The sequence below is a fragment of the Scyliorhinus torazame genome, chromosome 9, assembly GCF_047496885.1.
Source record: "Scyliorhinus torazame isolate Kashiwa2021f chromosome 9, sScyTor2.1, whole genome shotgun sequence".
NCBI classification, from domain to species: Eukaryota; Metazoa; Chordata; class Chondrichthyes; order Carcharhiniformes; family Scyliorhinidae; genus Scyliorhinus; species Scyliorhinus torazame.
In genome coordinates this window covers 63,250,353-63,277,352 of record NC_092715.1, presented here as the reverse complement: position 1 = coordinate 63,277,352, position 27,000 = coordinate 63,250,353, and the positions used below count along the sequence as shown (strand labels likewise).

Below are 27,000 nucleotides of genomic sequence, written 5' to 3'. Positions count from 1 at the left end.
TAACACTGCTGCCTCACAGCGCCAGGAACCCAGGTTCATTTCCAGCCTTGGGTGACTGTCTATGTGGAGTTTGCACATTCTCTCCGTGATTGCGAGGGTTTCCTCCAGATGCGTCAGTTTCCTCCCACAGTCCAAAGATGTGCAGGTTAGGTGGATTGACCAAGCTAAAGAGTTGCCCAGGGATGTGCAGGTTAAGTGGGATTACGGGGATAGGGCGAGAGTGGGCCTAGGTAGGGTACAGACTCGTTGGGCCGAATGATTCGATAAATCAGTGCCAGAGTAGACTAGTGTGAGGCATTTAAGAAAATAAAAAGGATTCAGAACAAATAGATTCATACAAAGAAAAAAATAGGGCAGGGCACCCAAATGTAGCAGCAAAGGGGAATAGAGAAAGTGCAGGGGTAAAATTGAAAAGGAAATTAAGGAAGTAAAAAGTGCAGGAAAAACATTGACGTAAAATTCAATGGACCCAAAGATACTTTAATACATAAAGAGCAGGAGAATAACAAGCAAAAATAAGAGGGCCAATTAGACCATAAACCTAAGTTGTGTGCGAAGGTAAAGGATGTGGGTATAGTTCTTAATGAATATTTGTGCCCCTCTTCACAAAAAGGGAGACGATACAGATATTTTGGTCAAATGTGAGTGTGAAATGTTGGATGGATAAACAGCCGAGAGAAAATATGAAGGTATTTGACATTCTTGAAAGTGAATAAGTGGACCTCCGGTGGCGGCCATGGTGTGAGTGGTTGCACATTTGGCAGCTCCCGCTCGAGGCGGTTTTGTTGGTCCTTTTCCCCGATTAACGGGAAGATGTTTTGAAGGAAAAAGGTGCAGGAGTGGTAAAGGAAGACTATACTCCACCAGTGAATGCATTTGTGGACCAGAAGTAGTTTCAGAAGAAAAGAGCAGCAAGAGCAAGAACCTCTTCCTGCGACAGAGGGAAAATTGGCAGAGAACAGGGGGTCGGCCCTACCAGCCCAATGGTCGATGGAGCAGTTGGTGGGCTTTTTGAATGAAAAGTTCAGCCAGAATAGGAGGGACGCTCTGGAGGACCTGGCGAAGATGGTAGACCCGCTAAAAGCGGGGATTGACCGTGTAGAGCTGAAGTTGGAGACCCAAAGACGGGCTATCCAGGTCGAGGGAACGAACGCAGGCCTTTATGTAGCCAAAATGCTGGAGAAACTGTTGGGGGAGGGGGCCTTCGACCGTCCCCTGGAAGTTGATCGGGCGCATAGGGTGCTGATGAGGAAGCCACAGGCCAATGAGCAGCCGAGGACAATGGTGGTGAGGTTACACTGATTCCTTGATAAGGAAAAGATCTTGAGGGGGGCCAGGTGGACGAGGAAATGTACCTGAGAGGGTAATGAGTTCCGGGTATATCAGGACCTGGGTGCGGAACTGGCCAAGAGGAGAACATGTTTCAACCTAGTTAAGTCTGCCCTCTTTAAGAAGAGGGTGAAGTTCAGGATGTTGCACCCGGCCTGCCTCTGGGTGACCCACAATAGTCCTGAGTGTTATTTTGGAGCATCGGAGAAGGCGATGGAGTTTGCTAGAGATAATGGACTGGCAGGAGGAGGACACTGAACTTTGGAGGAGGTGTTTGGGGATGTTGGTTCTCTCTGCCCCCCTTATTGGGGCGTTTGAGTTTTTTTCTGTTGTTATTGTCGTTATTTTCCTGTTTCTCTTGGGGGTTGGGGGGGGGGGGTGGTCGGAGGAGAACATTTTTTCACTCGGGGATCATTCTCCTTTGTTTTTTACGGGGTTCTCTGGTGAGATGCTGGAGGTTCGTGCTGGGTGAGTGCACCCTTTCTTTTCCTGTGTGTTTTTCTCTTTCTTTCTTAATGTTATTGTTGTTTGCACCATGGAGAGTGTAAGCAGGAGAAGGGGGAGATCATGGGCGGGGGCTGCCAGGCTAGCTGGGTGGGCTAATTCACAGGAGCGCAGTGGACGGTGAGCAGGTGATTAGTGTGCAAGGGGGAGGTTGGGATTGTTGTTTTGTTTGGGGAGGGGACTGCTGACAGGGGTGGGGCTGTAAAGTCCGATAGGAGGGGGCTGGCCCAAGAGGGGCTATGGTAGATCTGGGAGGGGCGGGGGTCAGCTCGGAGTGCTCGCCGATTGTGGTCTCGGGCCAGGCGCCGCACTGGGTGGACTTGCAAGTGGATCAGCGCCCGCAGTGGAGCTTAAATGTGGGACTATTAGTCGATGAGGTGCTTTGTGAGCACGTGAGCGCTACTATTCAGGGGTATGTGAGGCTGAATGAGATGGGTGAGGTCTTGGCAGTGGTCAAGGGGGAGTGTGTATCGATTCAAATGCATAGGGACTAGACGAAGCGGGCTGAGATGGCAAGGCTGGTGGATAAGCTAAAATCCTGCAGGTTGAGAGGTGTTCAGAGGCTCCGCAGGCTGTTGAAAGAGCGGCTGAAACTCCAGATGGAGTTTGGACTGGTGTCTGCATGTAGGGCAGCTGAGGAAGCCTGGCGGGGGTAAGAGGCAGTCTATGAACATGGGGAAAAGGCGAGTAGAATGTTGGCGCGGGGGGATCTGGCCCCGGGAGGTGCCCCCACAGTGGCCTGGCACGCGATCGGGGCCCACCGATCCGCGGGCGGGCCTGTGCCGTGGGGACACTCTGTTCTTCCGCACCGGCGGCTGTAGCGGTCCGCCATGGCCGGTGGGGAGACGAAGCCCTCTGCGCATGCGCTGGGATGACATCAGCACACGCTGGTGCTCATGCGCCAACTCGCGCCGGCCAGCGGAGGCCCTTCGGCGCCGGTTGGCGTGGCGCCAAGCCCCTTCCCGCCGGCCGGCAAGGCGTAACCACTCCGGGGCCGGCCTACCCCCTGAAAGTGCGGAGGATTCCGCAGCTTTGCAGCGGCCCGACGCCGGAGTGGTTCACTTCCCGCCGGAGTTGCCCACCCTGCCGATTAGGGCAGAATCCCGCCCATGGTCTTAGACCCGGTGGGGGTGAATGGGATATTTGAGGACGTTTACAAGGGGCTATATGATTCAAACCCCCCCGGGCTGGGGTGGAGGGAATGAGGTATATTTTAGACGGGTTGGAGTTTCCCAAGGTGGATGAGGACCTGGTAGAGGGGCTGGGAGAGCCCATTGGATTGGTGGAGGTGATGGAGGGTATGTGGGGCATGCAGGCGGGAAAGGCCCCGGGCATGGATGGCTTCCCGGTAGAATTTTATAAAAGGTTGTCGGGGGACCTTGCTGGTAAGGCAAAGGAGAACGGGGAGCTCCACCCCCCTCGTTGTTGCAGGCCTTGATTTCCTTAATTTTGAAGAAAAATAACGACCCGGAGCAGTGTGGGTCCTACCGTCCAATTTTATTGCTGAATGTAGATGCCAAGTTGCTGGCTAAGATCTTGGCCTCAAGGATTGAGGACTGCGTGCCAGGGATGATAGGGGAAGACCAGAGGGAATTTGTAAAGGGGAGGCATCTGTCGACCAATATTAGGCGTTTGTTAAACGGTATGATGATGCCCACGGAGGGACAAAATATGGAGGTAGCGGTCGCTATGGACGCGGAGAAGGCCTTTGACTGGGTAGAATAGGACTACTTGTGGGTGGTGCTGGGGCGGTTTGGGTTCGGACAGGAGTTTGTGGATTGGGTCCGTTTGTTGTACCGGGCGTTCTGAAGGTGTGGGGACAGTGGCGTCAGCACCTGAGGTTGGAGGGTACCTCGGTTTGGGCACCGATCTGTGGGAATCATATGTTCACTCCGAGTGGGCTAGACGCGGGGTTCCAGGGGTGGCGGCGGGCAGGGATTGAACTGTTTGGAGACCTATTTGTTGGGGGCAGCTTTTCTAGCTTGGAGAGACTGGTAGAGGAATATAAGCTGCCCAGCGGGAATTGTTTCCGGTACTTGCAGGTGAGGGACTATGTGAGGAAGCAGGTGCCATCCTTTACCAACCTGCCGCTCCCAGGGTTGAAGGACAAGGTGGTGTCGAAAATATTGGTGGGTGAGGGTAGAGTGGCGGAGACTTACAAAGAACTAATGGATTGGGAGGGCGCCCGAGGTAGGGGAGGTTGGCGGCAGGGAGAATGGACGGTAGAGTGGTAGATATTTACTTGCTATGTGAATTCCTGTTTGCTCTCTTCGTGGTTGTGTTTCATGTGTATATATAGAACATAGAACAATACAGCGCAGTACAGGCCCTTCAGCCCACAATGTTGCACCGAAACAAAAGCCATCTAACCTACACTATGCCATTATCATCCATATGTTTATCCAATAAACTTTTAAATGCCCTCAATGTTGGCGAGTTCACTACTGTAGCAGGTAGGGCATTCCACGGCCTCACTACTCTTTGCGTAAAGAACCTACCTCTGACCTCTGTCCTATATCTATTACCCCTCAGTTTAAAGTTATGTCCCCTCGTGCCAGCCATTTCCATCCGCGGGAGAAGGCTCTCACTGTCCACCCTATCCAACCCCCTGGTCATTTTGTATGCCTCTATAAAATGCCTTAATAAAAACATTTTTAAAAAAGAAAGTGGATAAGTCACCAGGCCCAGGTGAAAACGTAAAGGCAGCCGAGGGGCGGTTTAATCAGTTAATTGTAGGGCGGCACAGTAGCACACTGGTAAGCACCGTTGCTTCATTGCGCCAGGGATCCGGGTTTGATTCCCGTCTTCGATCACGGTCTGTGCGAAGTCTGCACGTTCTCCCCGTGTCTGCATTGGTTTCCTCCGGGTGCTCCAGTTTCCTCCCACAAGGCCCGAAAGACTTGTTTGTTAGGTGAATTGGACATTCTGAATTTTCCCTGTGTACCCGAACAGGCTCTGGAGTGTGGCGACTAGGGGGTTTTCACAGTAACTTCATTGCAATGTTAATGTAAGCCTACTTGTGACACTAATCATTATTATTATAATAATTGTGAGGGGCTTACACAGAGGGGACAGGAAAAACCTTGTTCCTTTAGCAGAAAGGTCAATAACCAGGAGAGATATTTTAATGCTATTGCTAGGTTTTCGTGGTTGTGAGGGGGCATGGAAGCTGTCAAATAATTTTACACTTTAGAGGCTGGAACTCATCAACGTAAAGATGGCAGAGGCAGAAACTCTCATCACATTTTTACGAAATACTTGCATATGCATTTGAGGTGCCAAATATGCAAGGACACAGATCTAGAGCTGAAGGGTGGGCGGAGGCTCGATAGCTGTTTTTCAGCATTGCCACAATTGTCCAAACTGGAGGACAGTTGCTGAGAAAAGGGTGTAGCTGTGAAAGAAAGACTCACTGAGAACATAATGAAATACAAGAGGGTAACAGATAATACTGAAAGTGAACAGGGTAAGAGATTAACTGAAATCATGTTGCAGAGATGAGAACTTCAAGGTGAGCACCTCTGGAAGACAACAGACGTGATACTGAATTAAAGAAAAAATGCTGAAAATGCAGACAATTCCGGAACACACAGATCAGGCAGCACCTGTGGAGAGAGGAAGGTAAAGTCGCCATAATCCCAGATGACCATAAGCTGCATCCTCTTTGAGGGGGAAGAGCTGACTGGTGGTGATTTAACCCGAGGACCACCACACCTCAGGCAAGGGGCGAGGTTGAGAAGGCAGTCCTTCACGAGAGGAAGGTAGGATTAACATTTCAGGCCAATGACCTCTTAATGTACTGCTTGGTCTGATGAGCATTTCCAGAATTTTGTTTTTATTTCAGATTTCCAGTAACTGCAGCATTTTGGTTTCAGAAGAATTGACTTTTATGAATTTTCACCTGCAGCCACTCAACCAGAGATGCATTACATAATGGAGCTTTATACCCATCAGTATAAAACCTTTCTCTTACCTTAACGGAGGACTGAAATTCTGTCAACAAATAGATTTGGGTGCCAGTGTTTAAATCCCAGATCTTGCTGCATCAATAAAGGAAAAATCATATGAAATTAATTTGGAATCACTGAACTGCCTTGCTTTTCAAAACAGCAAACATTAAATCTCTCTTCCTAGGGATCCACTGCATCAGTCTTACTTCCCTGAAGGCTACTGCAGTCAAGTTGCTGACACAGTACAACCAAACGTGCTTAGCAATGCACTTAACAATTTAGGAACAAACCCATGTTGATACAGAACCACCCAGCAGCAGAAAATAAAATCACGTAGGCTGAGTGTTCAGTGTACCTGGATAATCATGCACTTATGCAAGGTCGCCAAGTGCCAGAACATCTCTTAGGCCTTTCTGAAGTTGCAACATTTTCACAAATTAATAGAGTTGCTTCAGGATGCTTCTCCAAAGGGGACATTATACAGTGACCTAGTTGCTAGGAGACTTGTCAAGACAAGAACATTCTGAAGACTATCCCTTCCACATGTAATTGGGAATACTTTGAACAACAGCACATTATATATACACTCTCGTTAAGTATGTTGACAATCACAAAACCCTGAAGAATTAAGGTGTTTGGTTCAGCACAATTAATTGTCTATCAATATAAATGCTGTAAGATAATCAGCTCAAACTTGCTCCATTAATTTACAGAGTGACTTTTAGCACAGAAACAAGCCACTTGGGTCTAGTATATATTGATGTTTTTCTCCACGTGCCACCTTCTCTTATCCCATTCTGCTGCTTGCTTTCCATGTTCTTTAATATTATTAGTTTTCAAGAAACTACATAATTAACTTACACAGAATTTATGGACTCTGCTTCAAGAACAGTTTGTGGCACAGAATTCAACATTTAACCAACCAATCGACTATTTTTCTCAAACCTTTTCAATACTTTTTGCGATGAGCGTAAATTTGTGCCCTCGTACTAAATTTCACCCATCCATTGGAAACAATCACAATATCAGAAACTGCCTTATTAGAACTTCAGATTTTCTTGGCTCAAAAGCACAATTTGCAGATGCCATCACATTTGGGGATAGTCAATACAGAGGAGGGCTGCAACAAATTACAGGAGGACATTAATAAACTTTGAGCGTGGCCAAATAATTGGCAAATGTGGCAAAACAGATAAATGTGAGGTCGGAAGAATAGGGAGGTCACTTATTACATGGCAGGTACAAGTCTGTAGCACAAAAGGAAAACAGGATCTCGAGTACAAATATATCAATCACCAAATCACATCAAAGGTTAAGCAAAGCCATAAAATAAAAACCCACCAAACACTAGGTTATATTTCTAGAGGGATAGAATTGAAGTCATACAATTAATTTACAGTGCAGGAGGCCATTCGTCCCATCGAGTCTGCACCGGCCCTTGGAAAGAGGACCCCACTTAAGCCCACACCTCCACCTCATCCCCGTAACTCCACCTAACCTTATTGGAAACTAAGGGCAATTTAGCATGGCCAATCCACCTAACCCGTACAACTTTGGACTGTGGGAGGAAACCGGAGCACCCGGAGGAAACCCACGCCGTGCAAACTCCACACAGTGACCCAAGCCGGGAATCGAACCTGGGACTCTGGAGTTGTGAAGCAACAGTGCTAACCACTGTGCTACCATGCGCCAGTGAGATTATGCTAAACGCATCAAACTTTGGTTAGACCACAAGAGTACTGCACGCAATTCTGGTCATCATATTTTTAAAAGAACATAAAGGCACTCGAGGGTGTGCAAAGACTTAAAAGGATGATACCAGATTTGCATGGTTATATGCATCAGGAAAGGATCAACAGGCTGGATTTCCTCTCTTGGAAAAGGGTAGAGCGGTGACTTAATAAAGGTATTTAAAATGATGAAGAGTAGGGCCAGCATGGTGGCACAGTGATTAGAACTGCTGCCTCATGACGCCGAGGACCCAGGCTCGATCCCGGCCCCAGGTCACTGTCCGTGTGGAGTTTGTACATTCTCCCCATGTCTGTGTGTGCCTCACCCACAACCCAAAGGATGTGCAGGGTAGATGGATTGGCCACACTAAATTCTTTTAAAAATAAATTTAGAGTGACCAATTCATTTTTTCCCAATTAAGGGGCAATCTAGCGCGGCCAATCTACCTACCCTGCACATCTTGAGTTGTGTGGCCGAAATCCACTCAAACACGGGGAGCATGTGCAAACTCCACACGGACAGTGACCCAGAGCCAGGATCGAACCTGGGACCTCGGCAGAGTGAGGCAGCCCGGCTAACCCACTGCACCACCATTCTGCCCTGGCCACACTAAATTGCCTCTTAATTGGAAAAAGAGAATTGGGTAGTCTAAATTTAAATATATATAGATGAAAGGTTGTGATATAGTAAATAGAGGGAGAATGTTTTCTCCTGTGGAGAATGCTTAACCAGGGACCACCAATAAATAATTCTGAATAAGCTCCGTCATCCAAAAAGTGGTAAGAATGTGGAACTCACAACCACGGAGTGTTGAAACAGATTGTATAAATGTAATTATGGGGAAACTACACAAGCATTTGACGGAAAGAGGGAATAGGTGGTCCTCTTGGAAGATTTAGATGAGAAAAGATGAGAGGAGGCTCAACTGGAGCATAAACATGGGAATGGTTTGATTGGGCTGAATGGCAATACATTCTATTTCATTTAAAAGCCCAATCTTCTGAAGTGCTCCCAACTGACAACCCCACCCCAAAAGATTATCATGAATACATTTACTAATAATTATTATACTGATTTATTTATTGATACACTGTTGGAAGGACAGGACTTTGTCTTCGACAATGTAATAATGTGATGCTAAAATGTAAACGGGCAGCACGGTGGCAATGGTTGGCACTGCTGGTTCACAGCGCCAAGGTCCCAGGTTCGATTCCGACCTCGGCTGTCTGCGTGCGTGGAGTTTGCACATTCTCCCCGTATCCACGTGGGTTTCCTCCAGGTGCACCGGTTTTCTTCCACAGTCCAGGTACGGTGGATTGGTCAGGATCGATTGTCCCCGAGTATCCAAAGGTTAGGTGGGGTTCTGGGGATAGGTAGGGGCATTGGTCCTAGGTTGGGTGCTCTTTCAGAAGATCGATGCGGATTCGATGGGCCGAGTGGCCTCCTTCTACAATGCAGGGATTCTAGGATTATATATTTGAACAGACCTCTCTGGTGTCAGGGAAATGCTCGTTCTTAATAAGTAACTTAAAGTTGAGAATCACATCAAAAATTATTATTGTCTAGAAATAACTAAACTGAGCTAATATATATATATATATATATATATATATATATATAAAACAATGGGTGGTTCAGATTAGGGTTCAAAAAACATGGGGATGCTGGGCGAATGCACCCTCAAAATGCCACAGTCTGTGAAAAAGGAGACGATAAAAATAAAGAGTCACCCATTTAAGACAGAGATGAAAAGACCATAAAATATAGGAGCAGAATTAGGCCACTCGGCTCATCGAGTCTACTCCGCCATTCAATCATGGTTGATATGTTCCTCATCCCCATTCACCAGCCTTCTCCCCATTACCCCGATCACCAAGAAATCCAGATTTGTGCTCGAGATGCTGTTACCTACAGGGCACAGACCAAGAGCTGGAAGGTGGAATTAGACAGAATAGTTCTTTCTTAGAATATAAGAACTAGGAGCAAGAGTAGGCAATTTAGCCTCTCGAGCTTGCTCCACCATTCAATACGATCATGGCTGATTTCATCAGGCCTCATCTTCACCGTCCTGCCTGTTCTCCGTAACCCTTCAACCCACTAATAATTAAACCTGTCTAACTCCTCCTTAAATTTACTCACTGTCCCAACATCCACCACACTCTGGGGTAGCAAATTCCACAGATTCACAACCCTTTGGGAGACGTCGTTTCTCTTCACCGGTTTTAAATTTGCCACCCCTTATCCTGAGACTATGACCTCTCATTCTAGAATGCTCCACAAGAGGAAGCATCCCTCCAAGTCTACTTTATTCATGCCTTTTATCATCTTATATACCTCAATTTGATCTCCCCTCATTCTTCTAGAGAGTATAGGCCTAAACTGCTCAATCTTTCTTTATAAGACAAACTCTTCATCTCTGGAATCAATCTAGTGAACCTCCTCTGAACTGCCTCAAATCTTTCCTCACATAAGACCAAAACTATGCACAATACTCCACGTGTGGCCTCACCAATGTAGCTTGTACAGCTGCAAAAACACTTCCTTATCTTTATACTTTATTCCTTTAACTATAATTGCCTACATTCCATTCGCTTTCTTTATTACCTCTTGTACCTGCATGCTAGTTTTCTGCGACTCTGGCACAAGGACACTCAGATTCCTCTACACTGGAGCATCCCGAAGCTTCAGAGACTAAGTTGCGTTTCCATTTTTCCGACCAAAATGGATGACCTCACACTTATCCACATTAAACATCATCTGCCACATTTTGGCCCACTCACCTAACCTACCTATATCCATTTGTAAGGTTCTTATTTCTCCCATCTATTTTAGTGTCATCTGCACATTTGGCTATAGACCTTCTCTCCCTGTATCCAAGTTGTTAATATAATAATCTTTATTAGTGTCACAAGTAGGCTTACATTAACACTGCAATTAAGTTACATTTAAAATCCCCTGGTCACCACACTCCGGCGCCTGTTCGGGTACACTGGGGAGAATTCAGATTGTCCAATTCACCTAATAAGCATATCTTTCAGGACTTTGTGGGAGGAAACCCAAGCACCCAGACGAAACACATGGGGAGAACATGCAGACTCCGCACAGACAGTGACCAAAGCCGGAAATTGAACCAGGGTGCCTGGCGCTATGAAGCAACAGTGCTAACCACGGTGCTACCATGCCACCCATTGTGCTACCGTGCCGTGTAATATAACAACACTGTGGGTGTACCTACAGCACATGGACTGCTGCAGTTCAAGAAGGCAGCTCACCACCACCTTTTCAAGGGAAATTAGGGTTGGGCAATGAATGCTGATTTAGCCAGCAACGCCCGCATCCCTCAAATGAAATGTTTTAAAGTTGGCAATATTAGCATCGTGGAAACCAAAGTGAACCCGAACTATAAGACTGCAAATCAGGTGTTAACAAACAGCGAATTAAATGTGTTGTTAGGAATTTGAAAATGGATCAGAGAACTGGGGCGAAATTCTCCGGAAACGGCGCGATGTCCACCGACTGGCGCCCAAAACGGCGCAAATCAGACGGGCATCGCGCCGCCCCAAAGGTGCGGAATGCTCCGCATCTTTGGGGGCCGAGCCCCAATTGAGGGGCTAGGTCGGCGCCGGACGAATTTCCGCCCCGCCAGCTGGCGGAAAAGGCCTTTGGTGCCCCGCCAGCTGGCGCGGAAATGACTTCTCCGGGCGGCGCATGCGCGGGAGCGTCAGCGGCCGCTGACAGCTTCCCACGCATGCACAGTGGAGGGAGTCTCTTCTGCCTCCACCATGGTGGAGACCATGGCGGAGACGGAAGGGAAAGAGTGCCCCCACGGCACAGGCCCGCCCGCGGATCGGTGGGCCCCGATCGCGGGCCAGGCCACCGTGGGGGCACCCCCCGGGGCCAGATCGCACCCCCCCCCCCCCCCCCCAAGGACCCTGGAGCCCGCCTGCGCCGCCTTGTCCCACCGGTAAGATGGGTGGTTTAATTTACGCCGGCGGGACAGGCATTTCAGCGGCGGGACTTCGGCCCATCTGGGCCGGAGAATCGCGCGGAGGGGCCCGCCAACCCGGCGCGATTCCCGCCCCCGACGAATCTCCGGTGCCGGAGGCTTCGGCAACCGGCGGGGGCGGGATTCACGCCAGCCCCCGGCGATTCTCCGACCCGGCAGGGGGTCGGAGAATCTCGCCCCAGAAAACTCCTCAACAAACTAAACGAATAAGCAGCAATGTACTTAAGCAGAATAATCATGCATTCTTCAGACCATATATTAGGATACAATGACTGTCTTATCAGAAGAGGCAGTAAGGAGATGACAGCTTTCTGGCTGTAATTGAAGCACCGATGGAAAAACAGCAATTGCTGTAATTGGTCTAGAATGGCCTCGAAGCTCATGAAGTCTCTCTCCAGTCTGCAGAAACAAGAAGTAGCTTTTTAAACAAAAAAATGAATTCATAAACCCACTTCATATAATTTGCACAAGTTCATCAATATCCAATGTAAGTAGCTTTAAAAGTTCCTGATCGGAAAGGTAAAAATCTCTTCGGAGTTGTAAAGCAGCAACTTGCTCCAGCTACGAAATAAAAGCAAATTACTATGGATGCTGGAATCTGAAACCAAAGAGAACATTTTCCAGCATTTTCTCTTTGGTTCCTCCGGCTACTGTTGACTTTGCCTGTCTGGCCTACTCCAGGCCCAAAGCAATATGGTTATCCCTGACTACCCTCTGAAATGGCCTCAAAAACAACTCAATTCAAAGGTACTTAGGGATGGGCAACGAACATTGGCCAGCAACACCCACATCTCATGAAAGAATTTGTAAAAATTAACTGCATTATTCACCTGTCCTACAGTGTTTGAAGATATGTGCACAAACCCCTCATGTCTCTCTTGTATGTCCTTTACAAGTATACCATTTGTCTTGAATTGTCTTTCCTTATTGTTTCTACCAAAATTTATCATGTCACACTTTCCTGCATTGAATTTCATCTGTTGTTTGCCCACCCCTTGCTACACATCCAGACTCATTTTGAAATTGAGTCTGGAAAGTGCAAGTCATAAATGAACAAACATAAAGCATTTCCAGTAGTGAACGCTGGGAAACACCATTGCATACCTCCCTTCAGTCTGAAAAATAACTAACCACCAGTTTTTTTTATCCCTTGGTGAATTTTGTTGTTATGCTGCTACTTCCATTTTTAATCGTTTAATTTTACTGTAACACTTTTTGAAAGTCCATATACCTAGCAAGTACCTTCATCCACCCTCTCTGCTCCTTCATCAAAAATATCAAATCAAGTCAAACATAATTTACTCTCAATAAAACCATGCTGGTCATTTTTTTATTAAAGTACATTTGTCTAAGTAGCTGCAAACTTTCTCCTGAATTGTTTCAAAAGTTTCCATACTATTGAAGTTAGTCTGATTGTAGTAAAATTGCATACAATTTCATCCTATCCTGTTGATAATGTAATGCAGTAACCTTTTTAAAAGATGTAGCTAAGCAAAGTGTTCATTGTTTTCTAACTTGATTGATTTCATTTCCTTGGACCCTTTTGTAACCAACACCCTTGTTCCTTTTAATTTGCTTTCTTGCGCCTATGCTTATTCACATTGAATTGCATCTGACATGCATTGGCTGAACTACTAAAAAATCTAAATCCTTCTGTATTTAGTTGTACTGTTGTCCATTATGATTTCCTTTTTGAGTACCTGCTAACTTGTACACTTGCCTATAATATCTGCCAAAATCTTTTATGAGAACAAGGGCTCCAAGATCAATCCCTTCTGTACCTGCTTTCCGGTCTAAAATTGGGCTAATTTATGGTTATTGCCCATTTTTAAGCCAACTTTATATCCAGCCACATACTCAAATTCTGATAACTCTCTCCTTTTAGCAATTCATAGCCAATGTTGAAACTTGTCAAAAGTCAATATAGCCCCAGATGACTATAGGCTGCTTTCCCATTTGAAGGAGAGAGCTGACTGGTGGTGATTTACCCCAAGGATCACCACGCCTCAGGTAAGGGGAAAGGTTGAGAAGGCAGGCCTTCATGAATAACCTCAGCTGGTAGGGGAATTGAATCTGCGATGTTGGCCTCGATCATTTTAGAAATCCAAACGTACAATAACTTGCTTACACAAGTTACTTGCAGCAATGTTTCTCATATACAAATTTATAAAAGATGCAACAAAATGGTATATAAATTTAAGACGTTGTAAAATGGAACCTGAATGGTCTTGTCTATGGTGTCCGTAATTGTGAGAAATTGTCCAGAACAGATGAACATAGCCCACTTTTCCAAAGCTGTGCGAAATGCCACTGAACATATATTGTCACCTAGTTCTGAAAGGTTGATTTTTGAAGATTTTCTTTACAACAGCCCTTTAATGTATTAATCTATCAGCTCTCCTATGTGTTTCATATTTTAAAATCAAATAGTGGAGTGATAATCATTTTTTCAATTATCCAGAATGTCTAATTTAACATGCAAAAAAGCACTTTTTTCATTCATTCAGGGATGCGAGGTGTGTGTGGTGTGCGCGGTGGTGTGTGCGGTGCCAGAAGTTTGACCCAGCGACTGAACAAATGGCGGTATAATTCCCAATTGGGATGGTGAGTGGCTTGGAGGGGAACTTCCAGGTGGTGGTGTTCCCATGTGTTTTCTGCCCTTGTCCTTCTAGATGGTCATGGGCGTGGATGGTGCAAAGGGGCTTTGTTGAGTTCATGCAGTGCATCTTGGGAGAGGCATAAACTGCTGTTACTGTGCATCAGTAGTGGAGGGAGTGAATGTTTGTGAATGGGGTGCTAATCCAGCACACTGTTTTGTCCTGGATGATGACAAGTTTCTCGAGTGTTGTTGGAGTTGTACTCATCCAGGCAAGTGGAGAGTATTCCATCACACTCCTGACTTGTAGATTGTGTACAGATGTTGGGGAGTTACTCACTACAGCCTCTACTTCCTAGCCTCTGACCTGTTTTTGTACCCACAGTATTCATTAGTCTAGTCCAGTTCAATTTCTGGTCAATGGTAACCCCCAGGATGTTGGTAGCAAGAGATTCACTGATGGCAATGTCATTGAATGTTATGGGGGTGATGATTAGATTCTTTATTGTAGAATCATTGAACAGAATCCTAGAATCCCTATAATACAGAAGTAGGCCATTCAGCCCATCAATTCTGCATCAGCCCTTGGAAAGAGCACCCTACTTAAGCCTATCCCCATAACCCAGTAATCCCACCTAACTGTTGGACCCTAAGGGGCAATTTTGCACGGCTAATCCACCTAACCTGCACATCTTTGGACTGTGGGAGGAAACCCACACAGACACGGGGAGAAAGTGCAAACTTAACACAGTCAGTCACCTGAGTCCGGAATTGAACCCGTGTCCCTGGAGCTGTGAGGCAACAGTGCTAACCATCGTGCAACCCTGCCGCCATGTCTTATTGGAGATGATCATTGCCTGGCACATGTGTGGCACAAATGTTACTCGCTACTGGTCAGTCTAGGCCTGAATAATGTCCAGGGCTTGCTGCATTTAGACATGGACTGCTTCAGTATCTGAAGAGTCTTGGGTGGTGAACATTGTGCAATCAGTCCATCTGATGGAAGGAAGGTTATTGATGGAAGTACCCTGAGGAACTCTTGCCATGAAGTTCTGGAATGGAGATGATTGACCTCCAAAACCATATTCCTTAATATCAGGTATGACTCCAACTAACAGAGTTTTTCCATGATTCCCATTTTACTAGGGCTCCTTAATGCTACACACTGTCAAATTCTGCCTTGCTGTCAAGGGCAGTCATTCTCACCTCACTTCTGGAGTTCAGCTCTTTTGCCCATGTTTGAACTAAGGTTGGAAGGAGGTCAGGAGCTGGGTGACCCTGATAGATCCCAAACCGAGTGTCAGTAAGCAGATTTACAAATGCTGCTTGACAGCACTGCTGATGACCCCTATCACTTTACTGATGATCAAGAGTAGAATTAACGAGGTGGTAATTGGAAGGGTTGGATTTGTTCAGCCTTTTGTGTCGAGGACATACATGAGCTATTTTGCACATTGCTGCTTCGATGCCAGTATTGTAGCTGTACAGGGACAGTTTGGCTAGGAATGCAAGTTCTAGAGCATACTTCATTACTATTGCCAGAACCCATAGCCTTTGCAGTACCCAGGGCCTTCTGCTGTTTTGATATCATGGAGTGAATCAAATTGGCTGAAGGCTGGCATCTGTGGGGACCAAGATGAATCTGAGGAGGCCAAGATGGATCTGTACTTCTGGTTGAAGATCGTTGCAAATGCTTCATCCTTATCTTTTGCACTGATGTGCTGGACTCTCCCATCATGGAGGATGGGAATATTCTGGTTAATTGTTCCACTGTCAATGTGGCAGGACTGCAAAGCCCGTGATCTGATCCATTGGTTGTTGAATCACTTGGCTCTGTCTGTAACTCACTGCTTATACTGTTTGGCACGCGAGTAGTCTTGCATTGTAGCTTCACTGGTTTGACACCTCATTTTTAGATATGTCTGGTACTGCTCCTGGGATGCCCTACTGCACTCTTCATTGAATCAGGGTTGATCCCCTGGCTTAGTGGTAATGGTCAAGTGGGGGATATGCCAGGCAATGAGGTTACAGATTGTGGTTGTGTACAATGCTGCTGCTGATAATGGCCCACAACACCTCACTGTTGCCACGTCTTGAGTTGCTGGATCTGTTCAAAACCTATCCCATTTAGCACGGTGGTAGTGCCATGCAAAACACGATGCAGGGTAATCTCAATGTAAAGACAGGATTTTCGTCTCCACAATAACTGCGTCGTGGTCACTCCTAGCAATACGGTCATGGACAGATGCATCTATGGCAAGCAGATTGGTGAGGATGAGGTCAAGTGTGCCTTTACATCTTGTTGATTTCCTTGCCATGTTAGTTCCCTCACTACCTGCTGCAGACCCAGTCCAGCAGCCACATCCTTTAGGACTCAGCCAGCTCGATCTGTAGTGGCACAACCGAGCCACTCTTGGTGTCTCTGCCAAGTGGTGTTCAATATGGAGAATTACTGGTTCATCAACTGGGGGTGGGAGGGCGTGCATTTCAAAAACTGCTGGAACTCTTTCTTTAGAAATAGATCATAAGTACTCATTCTTACTGACTATAGTTTACGTCTTTAGACTAGAGATGAATATTATCCTTAAGTCATAAATTACAAGGAGCTTGACAACATATACAATATTTTCAGGAAAAATACTTTCTTTTAAAAAAAACAGCATTTTTCTAACAATGAATAACCGTGCCGGTATTAAAGTCAAAACATGATAAGTTCATAAAATAGAATGATGCTTCAGGGTCCCAGGTTCGATTCCGGCTTGGGTCACTGTCTGTGCGGAGTCTGCACATCCTCCCCGTGTCTGCGTGGGTTTCCTCTGGGTGCTCCGGTTTCCTCCCACAGTCCAAAGATGTGCAGGCTAGGTGGATTGGCCATGATAAATTGCCCTTAGTGTCCAAAATTGCCCTTAGTGTTGGGTGGAGGTGTTGACTTTGGGTAGGGTGCTCTTTCCAAGAGCCGGTGCAGACTCAATGGGCCGAATGGCCTCCTTCTGCACTGTAAATTCAATGATAATCTATGATTAATCTAAGACAAAGGTTCGGCACAACATCATGGGTCGAAGGGCCAGTTCTGTGCTGTATTTTTCTATGTTCTACGTTCTCAAGGCCTTTAATGTAAATTTAAAATTACAGCAACCTCCATCACATGCAGTGACTTTAGTAAGCAAAAGTAAAGGATGTATAACAATCTTAAATATAATTAGAGGAGTCAAGTAACAACAAAAATTAAATTGTAGACTAGAAAAAGCTCATTCTGTAAATGTTCATTCTGAAATTAAGCAAATCGGGCCACACAGCTTAGCCATATGACAAGTAATGGGAAAATGCACCATCTTCTGGATTCCTTCTGTACTTTCAGTTACAGTTCTCAATGTCTGTCACACTCTGAATTCTTAAAAATTTGCAGTTTCCTGAAATTAGAATTATATCAAATAAACAAGGCTTGTATATAAAATTACCAAGTTTTGGAAATAAGGTTCAAATTTGGGGTCGTAAAAATGTCATTATCCCTTCCTATCTGCAGAGTTAGAAATGGTTCCTTCCCTTTTTTAACTTTACAATGTTAGCATTTTACCAGAATAATCTCTCTAGGTCCTAGTCACCCATTAATATCTTGTCCAAATGGTCATTTATTTAAGAGCGAACCGTGTCAATATCCATTAATAGGCTAATAGCCTATTAGCTGAACTAAAACCTTGCTCATCAGTCATTGTTCACGTAAAGAAAAAGTTGTTGATTGGCGATCAGAAACGAGGTTAATTTCCCTCCTTTCCCCAGGACACTCTGGCCCTCAACCAAAACTTTGGCTGTGATCAGCTAACTTAACACCGGTTGCATAAACCTCAGGCCTCCTGGTCTCCAGAGTTCAGTAACTAATTGGCCACGCCAAATTTCCATTCCAGAATTAAATGTCTTACGGCGGTTTTAACAAAATTAGACCAATCAATACTAACCTGAACATTCCACACAAACACAACACCATCATCCCCAGCTGAAGCAAACCTGCAAAGTAAGGTTAGAATACAACTTATTCTCTACAAATTAAATGCAGAAATTCATAAAGGCTGCAAACATTATTACAGCTGTACAACAAATCACTACAACAAACATTTTTCTAAAATCTTCTTTTGTGTGTGAAAGAAACCTTCCGATGAAGTAATTTACACTTAGTGGCATACTACATAAGGAATTATAACGGGGTTATGGGATTCAGGTGAGCGGGAGGTGAACACCAAGCAATTCTTCTGTCAATCCCAAGTTAAAATTGCAGTCAGAACTTAATGAAATTATCGGATCCTGATCTGCATACTTTTTTTTTTTAAAAAGGCCACTGCTGGCATTAAAAGTATGGATAAGAACACCAAACACAAGAAACAGGTGGTGTAGGCTATTCTGCCCTTTGAGCCCACTCCACTATTCAACGAGAACATGGCTGATCTTCCACTTCAACGCCATTTTCCTGCACTATCCCTGTATCTTGATGTTTTTAATATGTAGAAATCTATTGATCTCAGTCTTGAACATACTCAACGACTAAGCTTCCACAGCTCTCTGGGGTAGAGAATTCCAAAGATTTACCACCCTCAAATGAAGAAATTCTTCCTCATCTCAGTTCTAAATGCCTGTCCCTTAGTCTGAGACTGTGTAATCTAGTTCTATACCCCCAGCCAGAAGCATCCTTCCAACATCTACCTTGTTGAGCCTCTTTGTAAACTCCAGAGGAATAAAGAATTAGTCTATTTAACCTTTCTTCATAAGGATAATTCCTCCATCTCAGGAATTTGTCTGGTGAACCTTTGTTGCACTCCCTCTGTGACACATACATCTTTCCTTAGGTGCAGTTTCGCCAATGCTCTGTATAATTGCAGTGGACATCTTTACTCCTCAACTCAAATCTCTAGCCAACATTTGCCTTTTTAATTGCTCATTGTACCTGCTTTCAGTGACTCATGACAAAAGTTCCTTTGATGTTCAACACGTCACAGCCTCTCACGATTTAAGGGATACTCTAGGCTGGATTCTCCGCCGTCGGGATGCTCCATTTTGCCGGCAGCCCGGGGGTTTTCCAACAGCGTGGGGCGGCCCCACAATGGGAAACCCATTGACCAGCCGGCGAAACGGAGAATTCCACCGGCATGCTGAACCAGAAATCTGGCGCAGCGGGACGGAGAATTCAGCCCTCTGTATTTCTGTTTTTGCTACCTACCAAAGTGAATAATTTCACGTTTCTCTGCATTGCATCCCATCTGCCAAATTTGTGCCTACTCACTTGGCCTCTCCAAATCCCCTTGAAGCATCTTTGAAACCTCCTCCCAACTCACATTTCCACCAAGTGAATATGTAATCTGCAAATTTAGAAGTATTACAATTAATCCCCACATCCAAATCATTGCTACCGTTTGTGAATAGCTGAAGCCCAAGCACTGATCCTTGCAGTACCCCACTAATCTCAGCCTGCCAAGCTGAAAATAACTCAATTATTCCTACAAATTGATGCCAGTAGAATCTCCCCAATCCCATGTGCTCTAATTTTGTTTATTAACCTCATGTGGAACCTTGTCAAAAGCTTCCTGATAATCGAAATATACCGCATCCATTTGTTCTCTCTCGTTTATTCTGCAAGTTACATACTCAAAACAACTCCAACCAGTTTGTTTAAATGGATTTCCCTTTCATAAATCCATGTTGGTTCTGCCCAATCCTATCATTGTTTTCTAAATTTCCAGTTATCACATCCTTTATTATACAGTAAGAAGTCTTACAACACCAGGTTAAAGTCCAACAGGACTGTTTCGAATCACGAGCACTGCTCCTTCCTCAGGTGAATCAGGAAGGAGGAAGGAGCAGTGCTCCGAAAGCTAGTGATTCGAAACAAACCTGTTGGACTTTAACCTGGTGTTGTAAGACGTCTTACTGTGCTCACCCCAGTCCAACGCCGGCATCTCCATATCATGGCCCTTATTATACAGATTAGCATTTCCCCTACTACTGTTGGGATGCTAATAGGTCTGTAGTCCTCAGTTTTCTCTCTTCCTCCTTTCTTAGTGGGATTACATTTAGAACATAGAACATTACAGCGCAGTACAGGTCCTTCGGCCCTCGATGTTGCGCCGACCTGTGAAACCACTCTAAAGCCCATCTACACTATTCCATTATCATCCATATGTTTATCCAATGACCATTTAAATGCCCTTAATGTTGGCGAGTCCACTACTGTTGCAGGCAGGGCATTCCACGCCCTTACTACTCTCTGAGTAAAGAACCTACCTCTGACATCTGTCCTATATCTAGCTCCCCTCAATTGACAACTTCCAATCTGCAGGAACCATTCCACAGTCTATAAAATTTTGAAAGATGACCACAAATGATGTGAAACAGATGGAAAATGGTCATTAAGTCATCTGGGGGCAGCACGGTGGTGCAGTGGTTAGCATTGCAACCTCACAGCGCCGAGGTCCCAGGTTCGGCCCCAGCTCTGGGGCACTGTCCGTGTGGAGTTTGCACTTTCTCCCCGTGTTTGCGTGGGTTTCGCCCCCACAACCCAAAGATGTGCAGGGTAGGTGGTTTGGCCACGCTAAATTGCCCCTTAATTGGAAAAAATGAATTGGGTACTCTAAAAAAAAAATTTAAGTAAATCATCTGGGATATTTTGCTGCCCACCAATCAGATAGCCAGGCAGTGAAGGATATTAGTACAACCTTGTCTTTACACACAAGTTTTTATTTGCATAAACACATCTTACAAACATGCACCTCCAAATCCCAACATGCACAATTCCAGGCCGCTGCTATAAATATAAAACAAATGGCTGCCATATTTTTACAATTAACCATCTGATTAATATGCAATTAACACCATTCACCCAGTTTGGGTTGAAATTACCTTTAGATTTTAACAAGTAATGTTTTGATTATACTGTGAAATATTAGCCAAACAGTTTTAAATAACTTCAAACATTATTTCTGAATGTAAATTGCTTAGTTGCAAATGATTAACATTTGATAAGAAATCTAATTCTAAATAAAACAAAATCGAGTCTCAGTTTTGAATTGGCAAGATCTAATTCTGTTCAGGCTCAACAAATACTTCAATAGCTCTGTCCATTATTTTCATCATGCTAAATGTTCCTGGCATATAAAAGTGCAAATAACCATCTGAACTAGTGCAGGTAAATGTTCAGAATTACATTTTGAACCTGAGTTAATGGATTTGCAAAGACTGGTGACTTAGAAACATATTACCAAAGCTTGACTGTCAGCAGGCTTCTGCTCAAGCTTCGCTTTGCTCAATGGCCTTTCACCTTCATTGTTCCTGACTTCATGTCCAAAAGAAGATACAGGAAGAAGAAAATAGCAGCTGCCATGAAGGCTGAGACCAGGTCAATTTACCATCCCCTGAAGCAATGAGAAAATAGTCTACCTGCTGATTGTAGCTAAGGCCCAAAAGGACAACAAAAGCCATCTGCAAAGTATTCTATAAATGAGGGGATCACAGAGAACTCCAAGCATGAAACCCTGTTCACTGCAAGGTGCAGTGAAGGAGCATGCCCATGGAGAAGCTTAATTTAATGATTCTCACAAAGCTCCAATACTTGTGGCAAAAAAAAATAGCTAGCAGTGTAACTGGTTTCATAATATTTCAAGAACTTTAAAAATACAAAGCCAGTTATAATTTGCCTCAATAAGAAATGCAACCATACCAAATGTAATGCTGACCTTAACATTTTGACTTCACTAAAAGATTAGCAGTAGGAAATGATAGCCATGAGTTATTTTCTATATTAAAATATTTATTTCACAATTTAATTGATACTCTTTCTACACATATTTGTTATGATACCAATGACAAATTTAATAAGCGGCACGCTATTACAAAAATGACTGTGATCCATACAGATGAGAAAGGCCATATGGTCCATTTAGTTCACCTTTCCATAGAAACCTATAGAGTGTTTCCCTCTTCCCATCCCAGCCCCACGCCTTCCTCATCAGAGTGGCTACAGAAACAAAATCGATTTGTGTTGTAGGTTAATCCTCATTTCAAGTAGTTTCAATTCTGAAATCAGCCAATTTAGCATCACTGCAATTTTCCAGTGCATGGACTAGAAACCTCATACTTGTAACAATAGGGAATAATTATCAGACTACCAGATTGACCGAGCTAGACCAAATTAAAAGCGGTGATATCATACTCTATCCATACTGTCAATGTTTCCTGTGGTTGACTTCCGGGTGCGGCTATGCAGAGCTAGGTCGCATATTCAGCAGCTCCTGCTTGGAACGGACTTTTGGGCTCTTTTACAGGGCCCCCACGGCATTTGTTTGACATTTCCCGGTGTGGGAAGAAGGCTGCAATATTCCCCCGACAGTGTCCCCCAGGAAGGGTATGTCTCTGGGTTGCGAGACACGGCAGAAACAGTAAAAGATTTGGCTGCAACTGCAGGATAAACAGGGCCTCTTCCAGCATGCAGGTGGGGGAAGGGCAAGCTTAAAGCTGCAAGCTGACCTGAGGGCCTGTATCAAAGGTGAATTCTAGCAGCAGAGGGAACAACTGTGAAAAGACCTCATCAAGGCCACTGAAGGGACTTCCGGTTGCGGTGATGCCTAGCTAGCCGCACGTTTCGGCGGCTCCAGCTCCGACGGACCTTCGGGCTCTTTTAAGAGCCCCAAAGGGGAATTTTTCAACGACGCAACCCGGTGTGGGGTGTGTGAGAAGGGAGTCCCCCCCAAACGAAGGAGGAAAAAACCGGCGGCGGCGGCTGCAGCGCGAGGAATCGTCGACCAAAGGGTCAGAAAGAGAGAAGTACAAGATGGCGGCGGAGAAAGCGCAGGCGACATGGGGGCCTGAGCAGGATGAAATTGTGAGATGGTGCGTGGAGCTGCTGAAGAGGGAGGTGCTGACCCCGTTGCTACAGGCAATTGAGGGGCTCAAGGAGACATTAAAGACCCAGGAGACAGAGCTCCGCGTGGTGGAGCAGAAGGTGACAGATATTGAGGACGAGATCCTGGGCCTGGCGGTTAAGACTCAGACGCACGAGGCACTTCATAAAAAGTGTACTGAAAGGATCGAAGCCCTAGAAAATGGAGCGCGAAGGAAGAACCTTCGGATACTGGGTCTCCCTGAGGGTGTGGAAGGAGTGGACTGTGGAGCGTACGCAAGTACGATGCTGAGCTCACTGATGGGTGCTGAGGCCCCTACGGGCCCCTTGGAGGTGGAATGGGCACATCGGATCCCGGCGAGAAGACCAAAAGCGGGAGAACCACCCAGGGCGATAATCGTGCGATTTTACCGCCTTAAGGATAGAGAAGAGGTCCTGAGATGGGCTAAAAAGGTGCGGAGTAACAGATGGGAGAATGCAGTGGTACGGGTATACCAGGATTGGAGTGCGGAGGTGGCGAGAAGGAGGGCGAGCTTCAACCGAGCCAAAGAGGTGTTGCATAAAAGGAAGGTGAAGTTCGGGATGCTGCAGCCGGCAAGACTATGGGTCACGTATCAGGAGAGACACCATTATTTCGAGACGGCGGAAGAAGCATGGACCTTCATCAAAGAAGAGAAATTGGATCGGAACTGAGGGACTGATGCTGCAGGAAATGTTATTGTTAATGTTATGGTTGAAGTTAATTGAGAAGTAAATTGGGAAGGGGGGAGACATTGGGGAAATGTGGGCGCCGGTGAGGGGGGAAAGACGGGACATAGTTGGAGAATGAAGAAGGGGAGGGGGAGGGGAAAGGGAGCTGCGCCATAAGAGGCGGGTCAGGTAAAGGGATGTTCCCGCGCCAGAAAGAATAAGGCGGGAAGACAGGCGCAAGGCGGATGGGAGTTCCCCACACGGGGGGGGGGGGTCGAGGAGTGAGCAGGAGTAGCCGGGGTCAGTTGAAGTCAGCTGACTTACGGAAGTAATATGGGGGGAGCAATCATGCTAGAAAGAGATCTAGCGGGGAGGGGGAGGGGGGGGGGGGGGGGACAACTGGGTTGCTGCTGCGGAAATCCAAAAGGAAATGGCTAAAGAGTGGGTGGACGGGGATGGTGTGCGACGCTGGGGGAGCAAGCGGGAGCGCGGAGGCGGGATATGGGACTGGCCTAGAGAAGGTAATGGCTAGTCGACACGGGAGGGGGGCAGGTAGCCCCCTAGTGAGGCTGATCACGTGGAACGTGAGAGGCCTGAACGGACCGATAAAAAGGGCCCGAGTGCTCGCGCATTTGAAAGGACTAAGGGCAGACGTGGTTATGCTCCAAGAGACGCACCTAAAGGTGGCGGACCAAGTTAGGCTAAGGAAAGGATGGGTGGGACAGGTGTTCCACTCAGGACTGGACGCAAAGAATAGAGGGGTGGCCATTTTGGGGGGGGAAACGGGTAGCATTTGAAGCAAAGAACATCGTAGCAGATAGCGGAGGTAGATATGTAATGGTGAGTGGTAGGCTGGAGGGAATGGAGGTCGTGTTGGTTAATGTGTATGCCCCAAACTGGGACGATGCGGGATTTATGAGACGGATGCTGGGGCGTATACCGGACCTGGAGGTAGGAAACTTGATTTTAGGAGGGGACTTTAATACAGTGCTGGACCCGGGGCTAGATAGATCCAGCTCAAGGACCGGAAGAAGGCCGGCAGCGGCCAAGGTACTTAAGGGGTTTATGGACCAAATGGGGGGAGTGGATCCACGGCGATTTCTTAGACCTAGGGCTAGGGAGTTTTCCTTCTTCTCCCATGTCCATAAAGTGTACTCCCGGATAGATTTTTTTGTTTTGGGAAGGTCGTTGATCTCTAGGGTGGAAGAAGCTGAGTATTCAGCCATAGCGGTTTCGGATCATGCCCCACATTGGGTGGACCTGGAATTAGGAGAGGAAAGGGAGCAGAGAACACTCTGGCGATTAGATGTGGGACTGATGGCGGATGAGGGAGTGTGTGCAAGAGTGCGGGGGTGTATTGAGAGATACCTGGAGGTCAATGACGACGGCGAGGTCCCTGTGGGAGTGGTATGGGAAGCACTAAAAGCGGTGGTCAGAGGAGAGCTGATCTCCATTGGGGCCCACAAAAGGAAAACAGAGGCCAAGGAAAGGGAAAGATTACTGGGGGAGATTTTAAGGGTGGATAGGGAATTTGCAGAGACCCCGGAGGAGGAATTGTACAGGGAGAGGAGACGACTCCAGACGGAATTTGACCTTCTGACCACCAGAAAGGCGGAGGTACTGTGGAGGAAGGCACAGGGGAGGAGGTATGAATATGGGGAAAAGGCTAGTCGCCTGTTGGCTCATCAATTGCGAAAGAGGGCAGCAGCGAGGGAGATAGGAGGAATTAGAGACGAAAGGGGAGACACGGTGCGAAGGGCAGGAAAGATAAATGAGGTGTTCAAGACCTTCTATGAGGAACTGTATAGGTCTCAACCCCAGAGGGAGAGGAGGGGATGCGGCAGTTCCTGGACCAATTGAGGTTCCCGAAAGTGGAGGAGCGGGGGGTGGTAGACCTGGGGGCACCGATTGGGGTGGACGAGGTTATTAAGGGACTGGGAAGCATGCAAGCAGGGAAGGCCCCAGGACCAGACGGGTTCCCGGTGGAGTATTACAGAAAATATGTGGACTTGTTGGCCCCGTTGATGGTGAGGACGTTCAATGAGGCCAGGAAAGGGGGGACTCTACCCCCGACGATGTCGGAGGCGACGATATCGTTAATTTTGAAGAGGGATAAAGATCCGTTGCAGTGCGGGTCCTATAGACCCATTTCATTGTTGAACGTGGACGCCAAATTGTTGGCAAAGGTACTGGCATCGAGGATAGAGGACTGTGTCCCGGGGGTGGTGCACGAAGACCAGACAGGGTTCGTAAAAGGGAGACAACTGTATGTTAACGTGCGACGACTATTAGGGGTGATAATGATGCCCCCAGTGGAGGGGGAGGCAGAGATAGTGGCGGCAATGGACGCAGAGAAGGCATTTGATAGGGTGGAGTGGGAGTATTTATGGGAAGTGTTAAGGAGGTTTGGGTTTGGGAATGGGTTTATTAGCTGGGTTAGACTTCTTTATGGGGCTCCAACGGCAAGCGTAGTTACAGGTCGACATAGATCGGAGTATTTCCGACTATATAGGGGAACAAGACAGGGATGCCCGCTGTCTCCATTGTTGTTCGCATTGGCAATTGAACCTCTGGCCATGGCGTTGAGAGACTCCAGAAAATGGAGAGGGGTGTTTAGAGGGGGAGAAGAACACCGAGTCTCGTTATACGCGGATGACCTATTGTTATACGTGTCGGACCCAGCGGGGGGGGGATGATAGAAGTTATGCGAATTTTGAGGGGGTTCGGGGATTTCTCGGGGTATAGGCTAAACATGGGGAAGAGTGAATTATTTGTGATACATCCAGGGGACCAGAGTAGAGAGATAGAAGGCTTGCCTCTAAGGAAAGTGGAAAGAAACTTCCGATACCTGGGGATTCAGATCGCTAGGAGCTGGGGAACCTTGCACAGACTTAATCTGACACGGTTGGTAGAACAAATGGAGGAGGACTTCAAGAGGTGGGACATGCAGCCTCTATCGCTGGCGGGCAGGGTGCAAGCAATTAAGATGATGGTCCTCCCGAGGTTCTTATTTGTATTTCAATGTCTCCCTATACGAATCACTAAGACCTTTTTTAATAAAATAGAGAGGAGCATCACGAGCTTCGTGTGGGCAGGGAAAGTTCCGAGAGTAAGGAGGGGGTTCCTTCAGCGTAGTAGGGACAGAGGAGGATTGGCACTACCGATCTTGGGCGATTACTATTGGGCCGCCAATGTGGCAATGATACGTAAATGGATGATGGAGGGTGAGGGAGCAGCGTGGAAAAGACTGGAGAGAAAGTCCTGTAAAGGGACGAGTTTAGAGGCGCTGGTGACGGCGCCGCTACCGATCTCACCT

The 27,000-nt window shown here is 46.4% G+C and overlaps 1 protein-coding gene across 5 annotated transcripts in view; it reads right to left on the bottom strand.

Annotated features, from left to right (window-relative positions):
* The window catches only part of wdr41 (WD repeat domain 41), a 107,058-nt gene that overhangs the window by 55,374 nt on the left and 24,684 nt on the right, over positions 1 to 27,000 (bottom strand). For 2 of the 5 annotated variants that reach the window (XM_072516018.1, XM_072516013.1), the window contains exons 4-6: positions 18,070 to 18,118; positions 11,788 to 11,919; positions 5,807 to 5,869 (exon numbers count right to left, since the gene is read on the bottom strand). In XM_072516018.1, coding sequence (XP_072372119.1) covers positions 5,807 to 5,869; positions 11,788 to 11,919; positions 18,070 to 18,118 — 244 coding nt within the window. Of the gene's footprint in view, positions 1 to 5,806; positions 5,874 to 11,742; positions 11,920 to 18,069; positions 18,119 to 27,000 lie in introns of all 5 variants that reach the window. The other 3 variants (XM_072516014.1, XM_072516015.1, XM_072516016.1) reach the window with 3 other exon arrangements.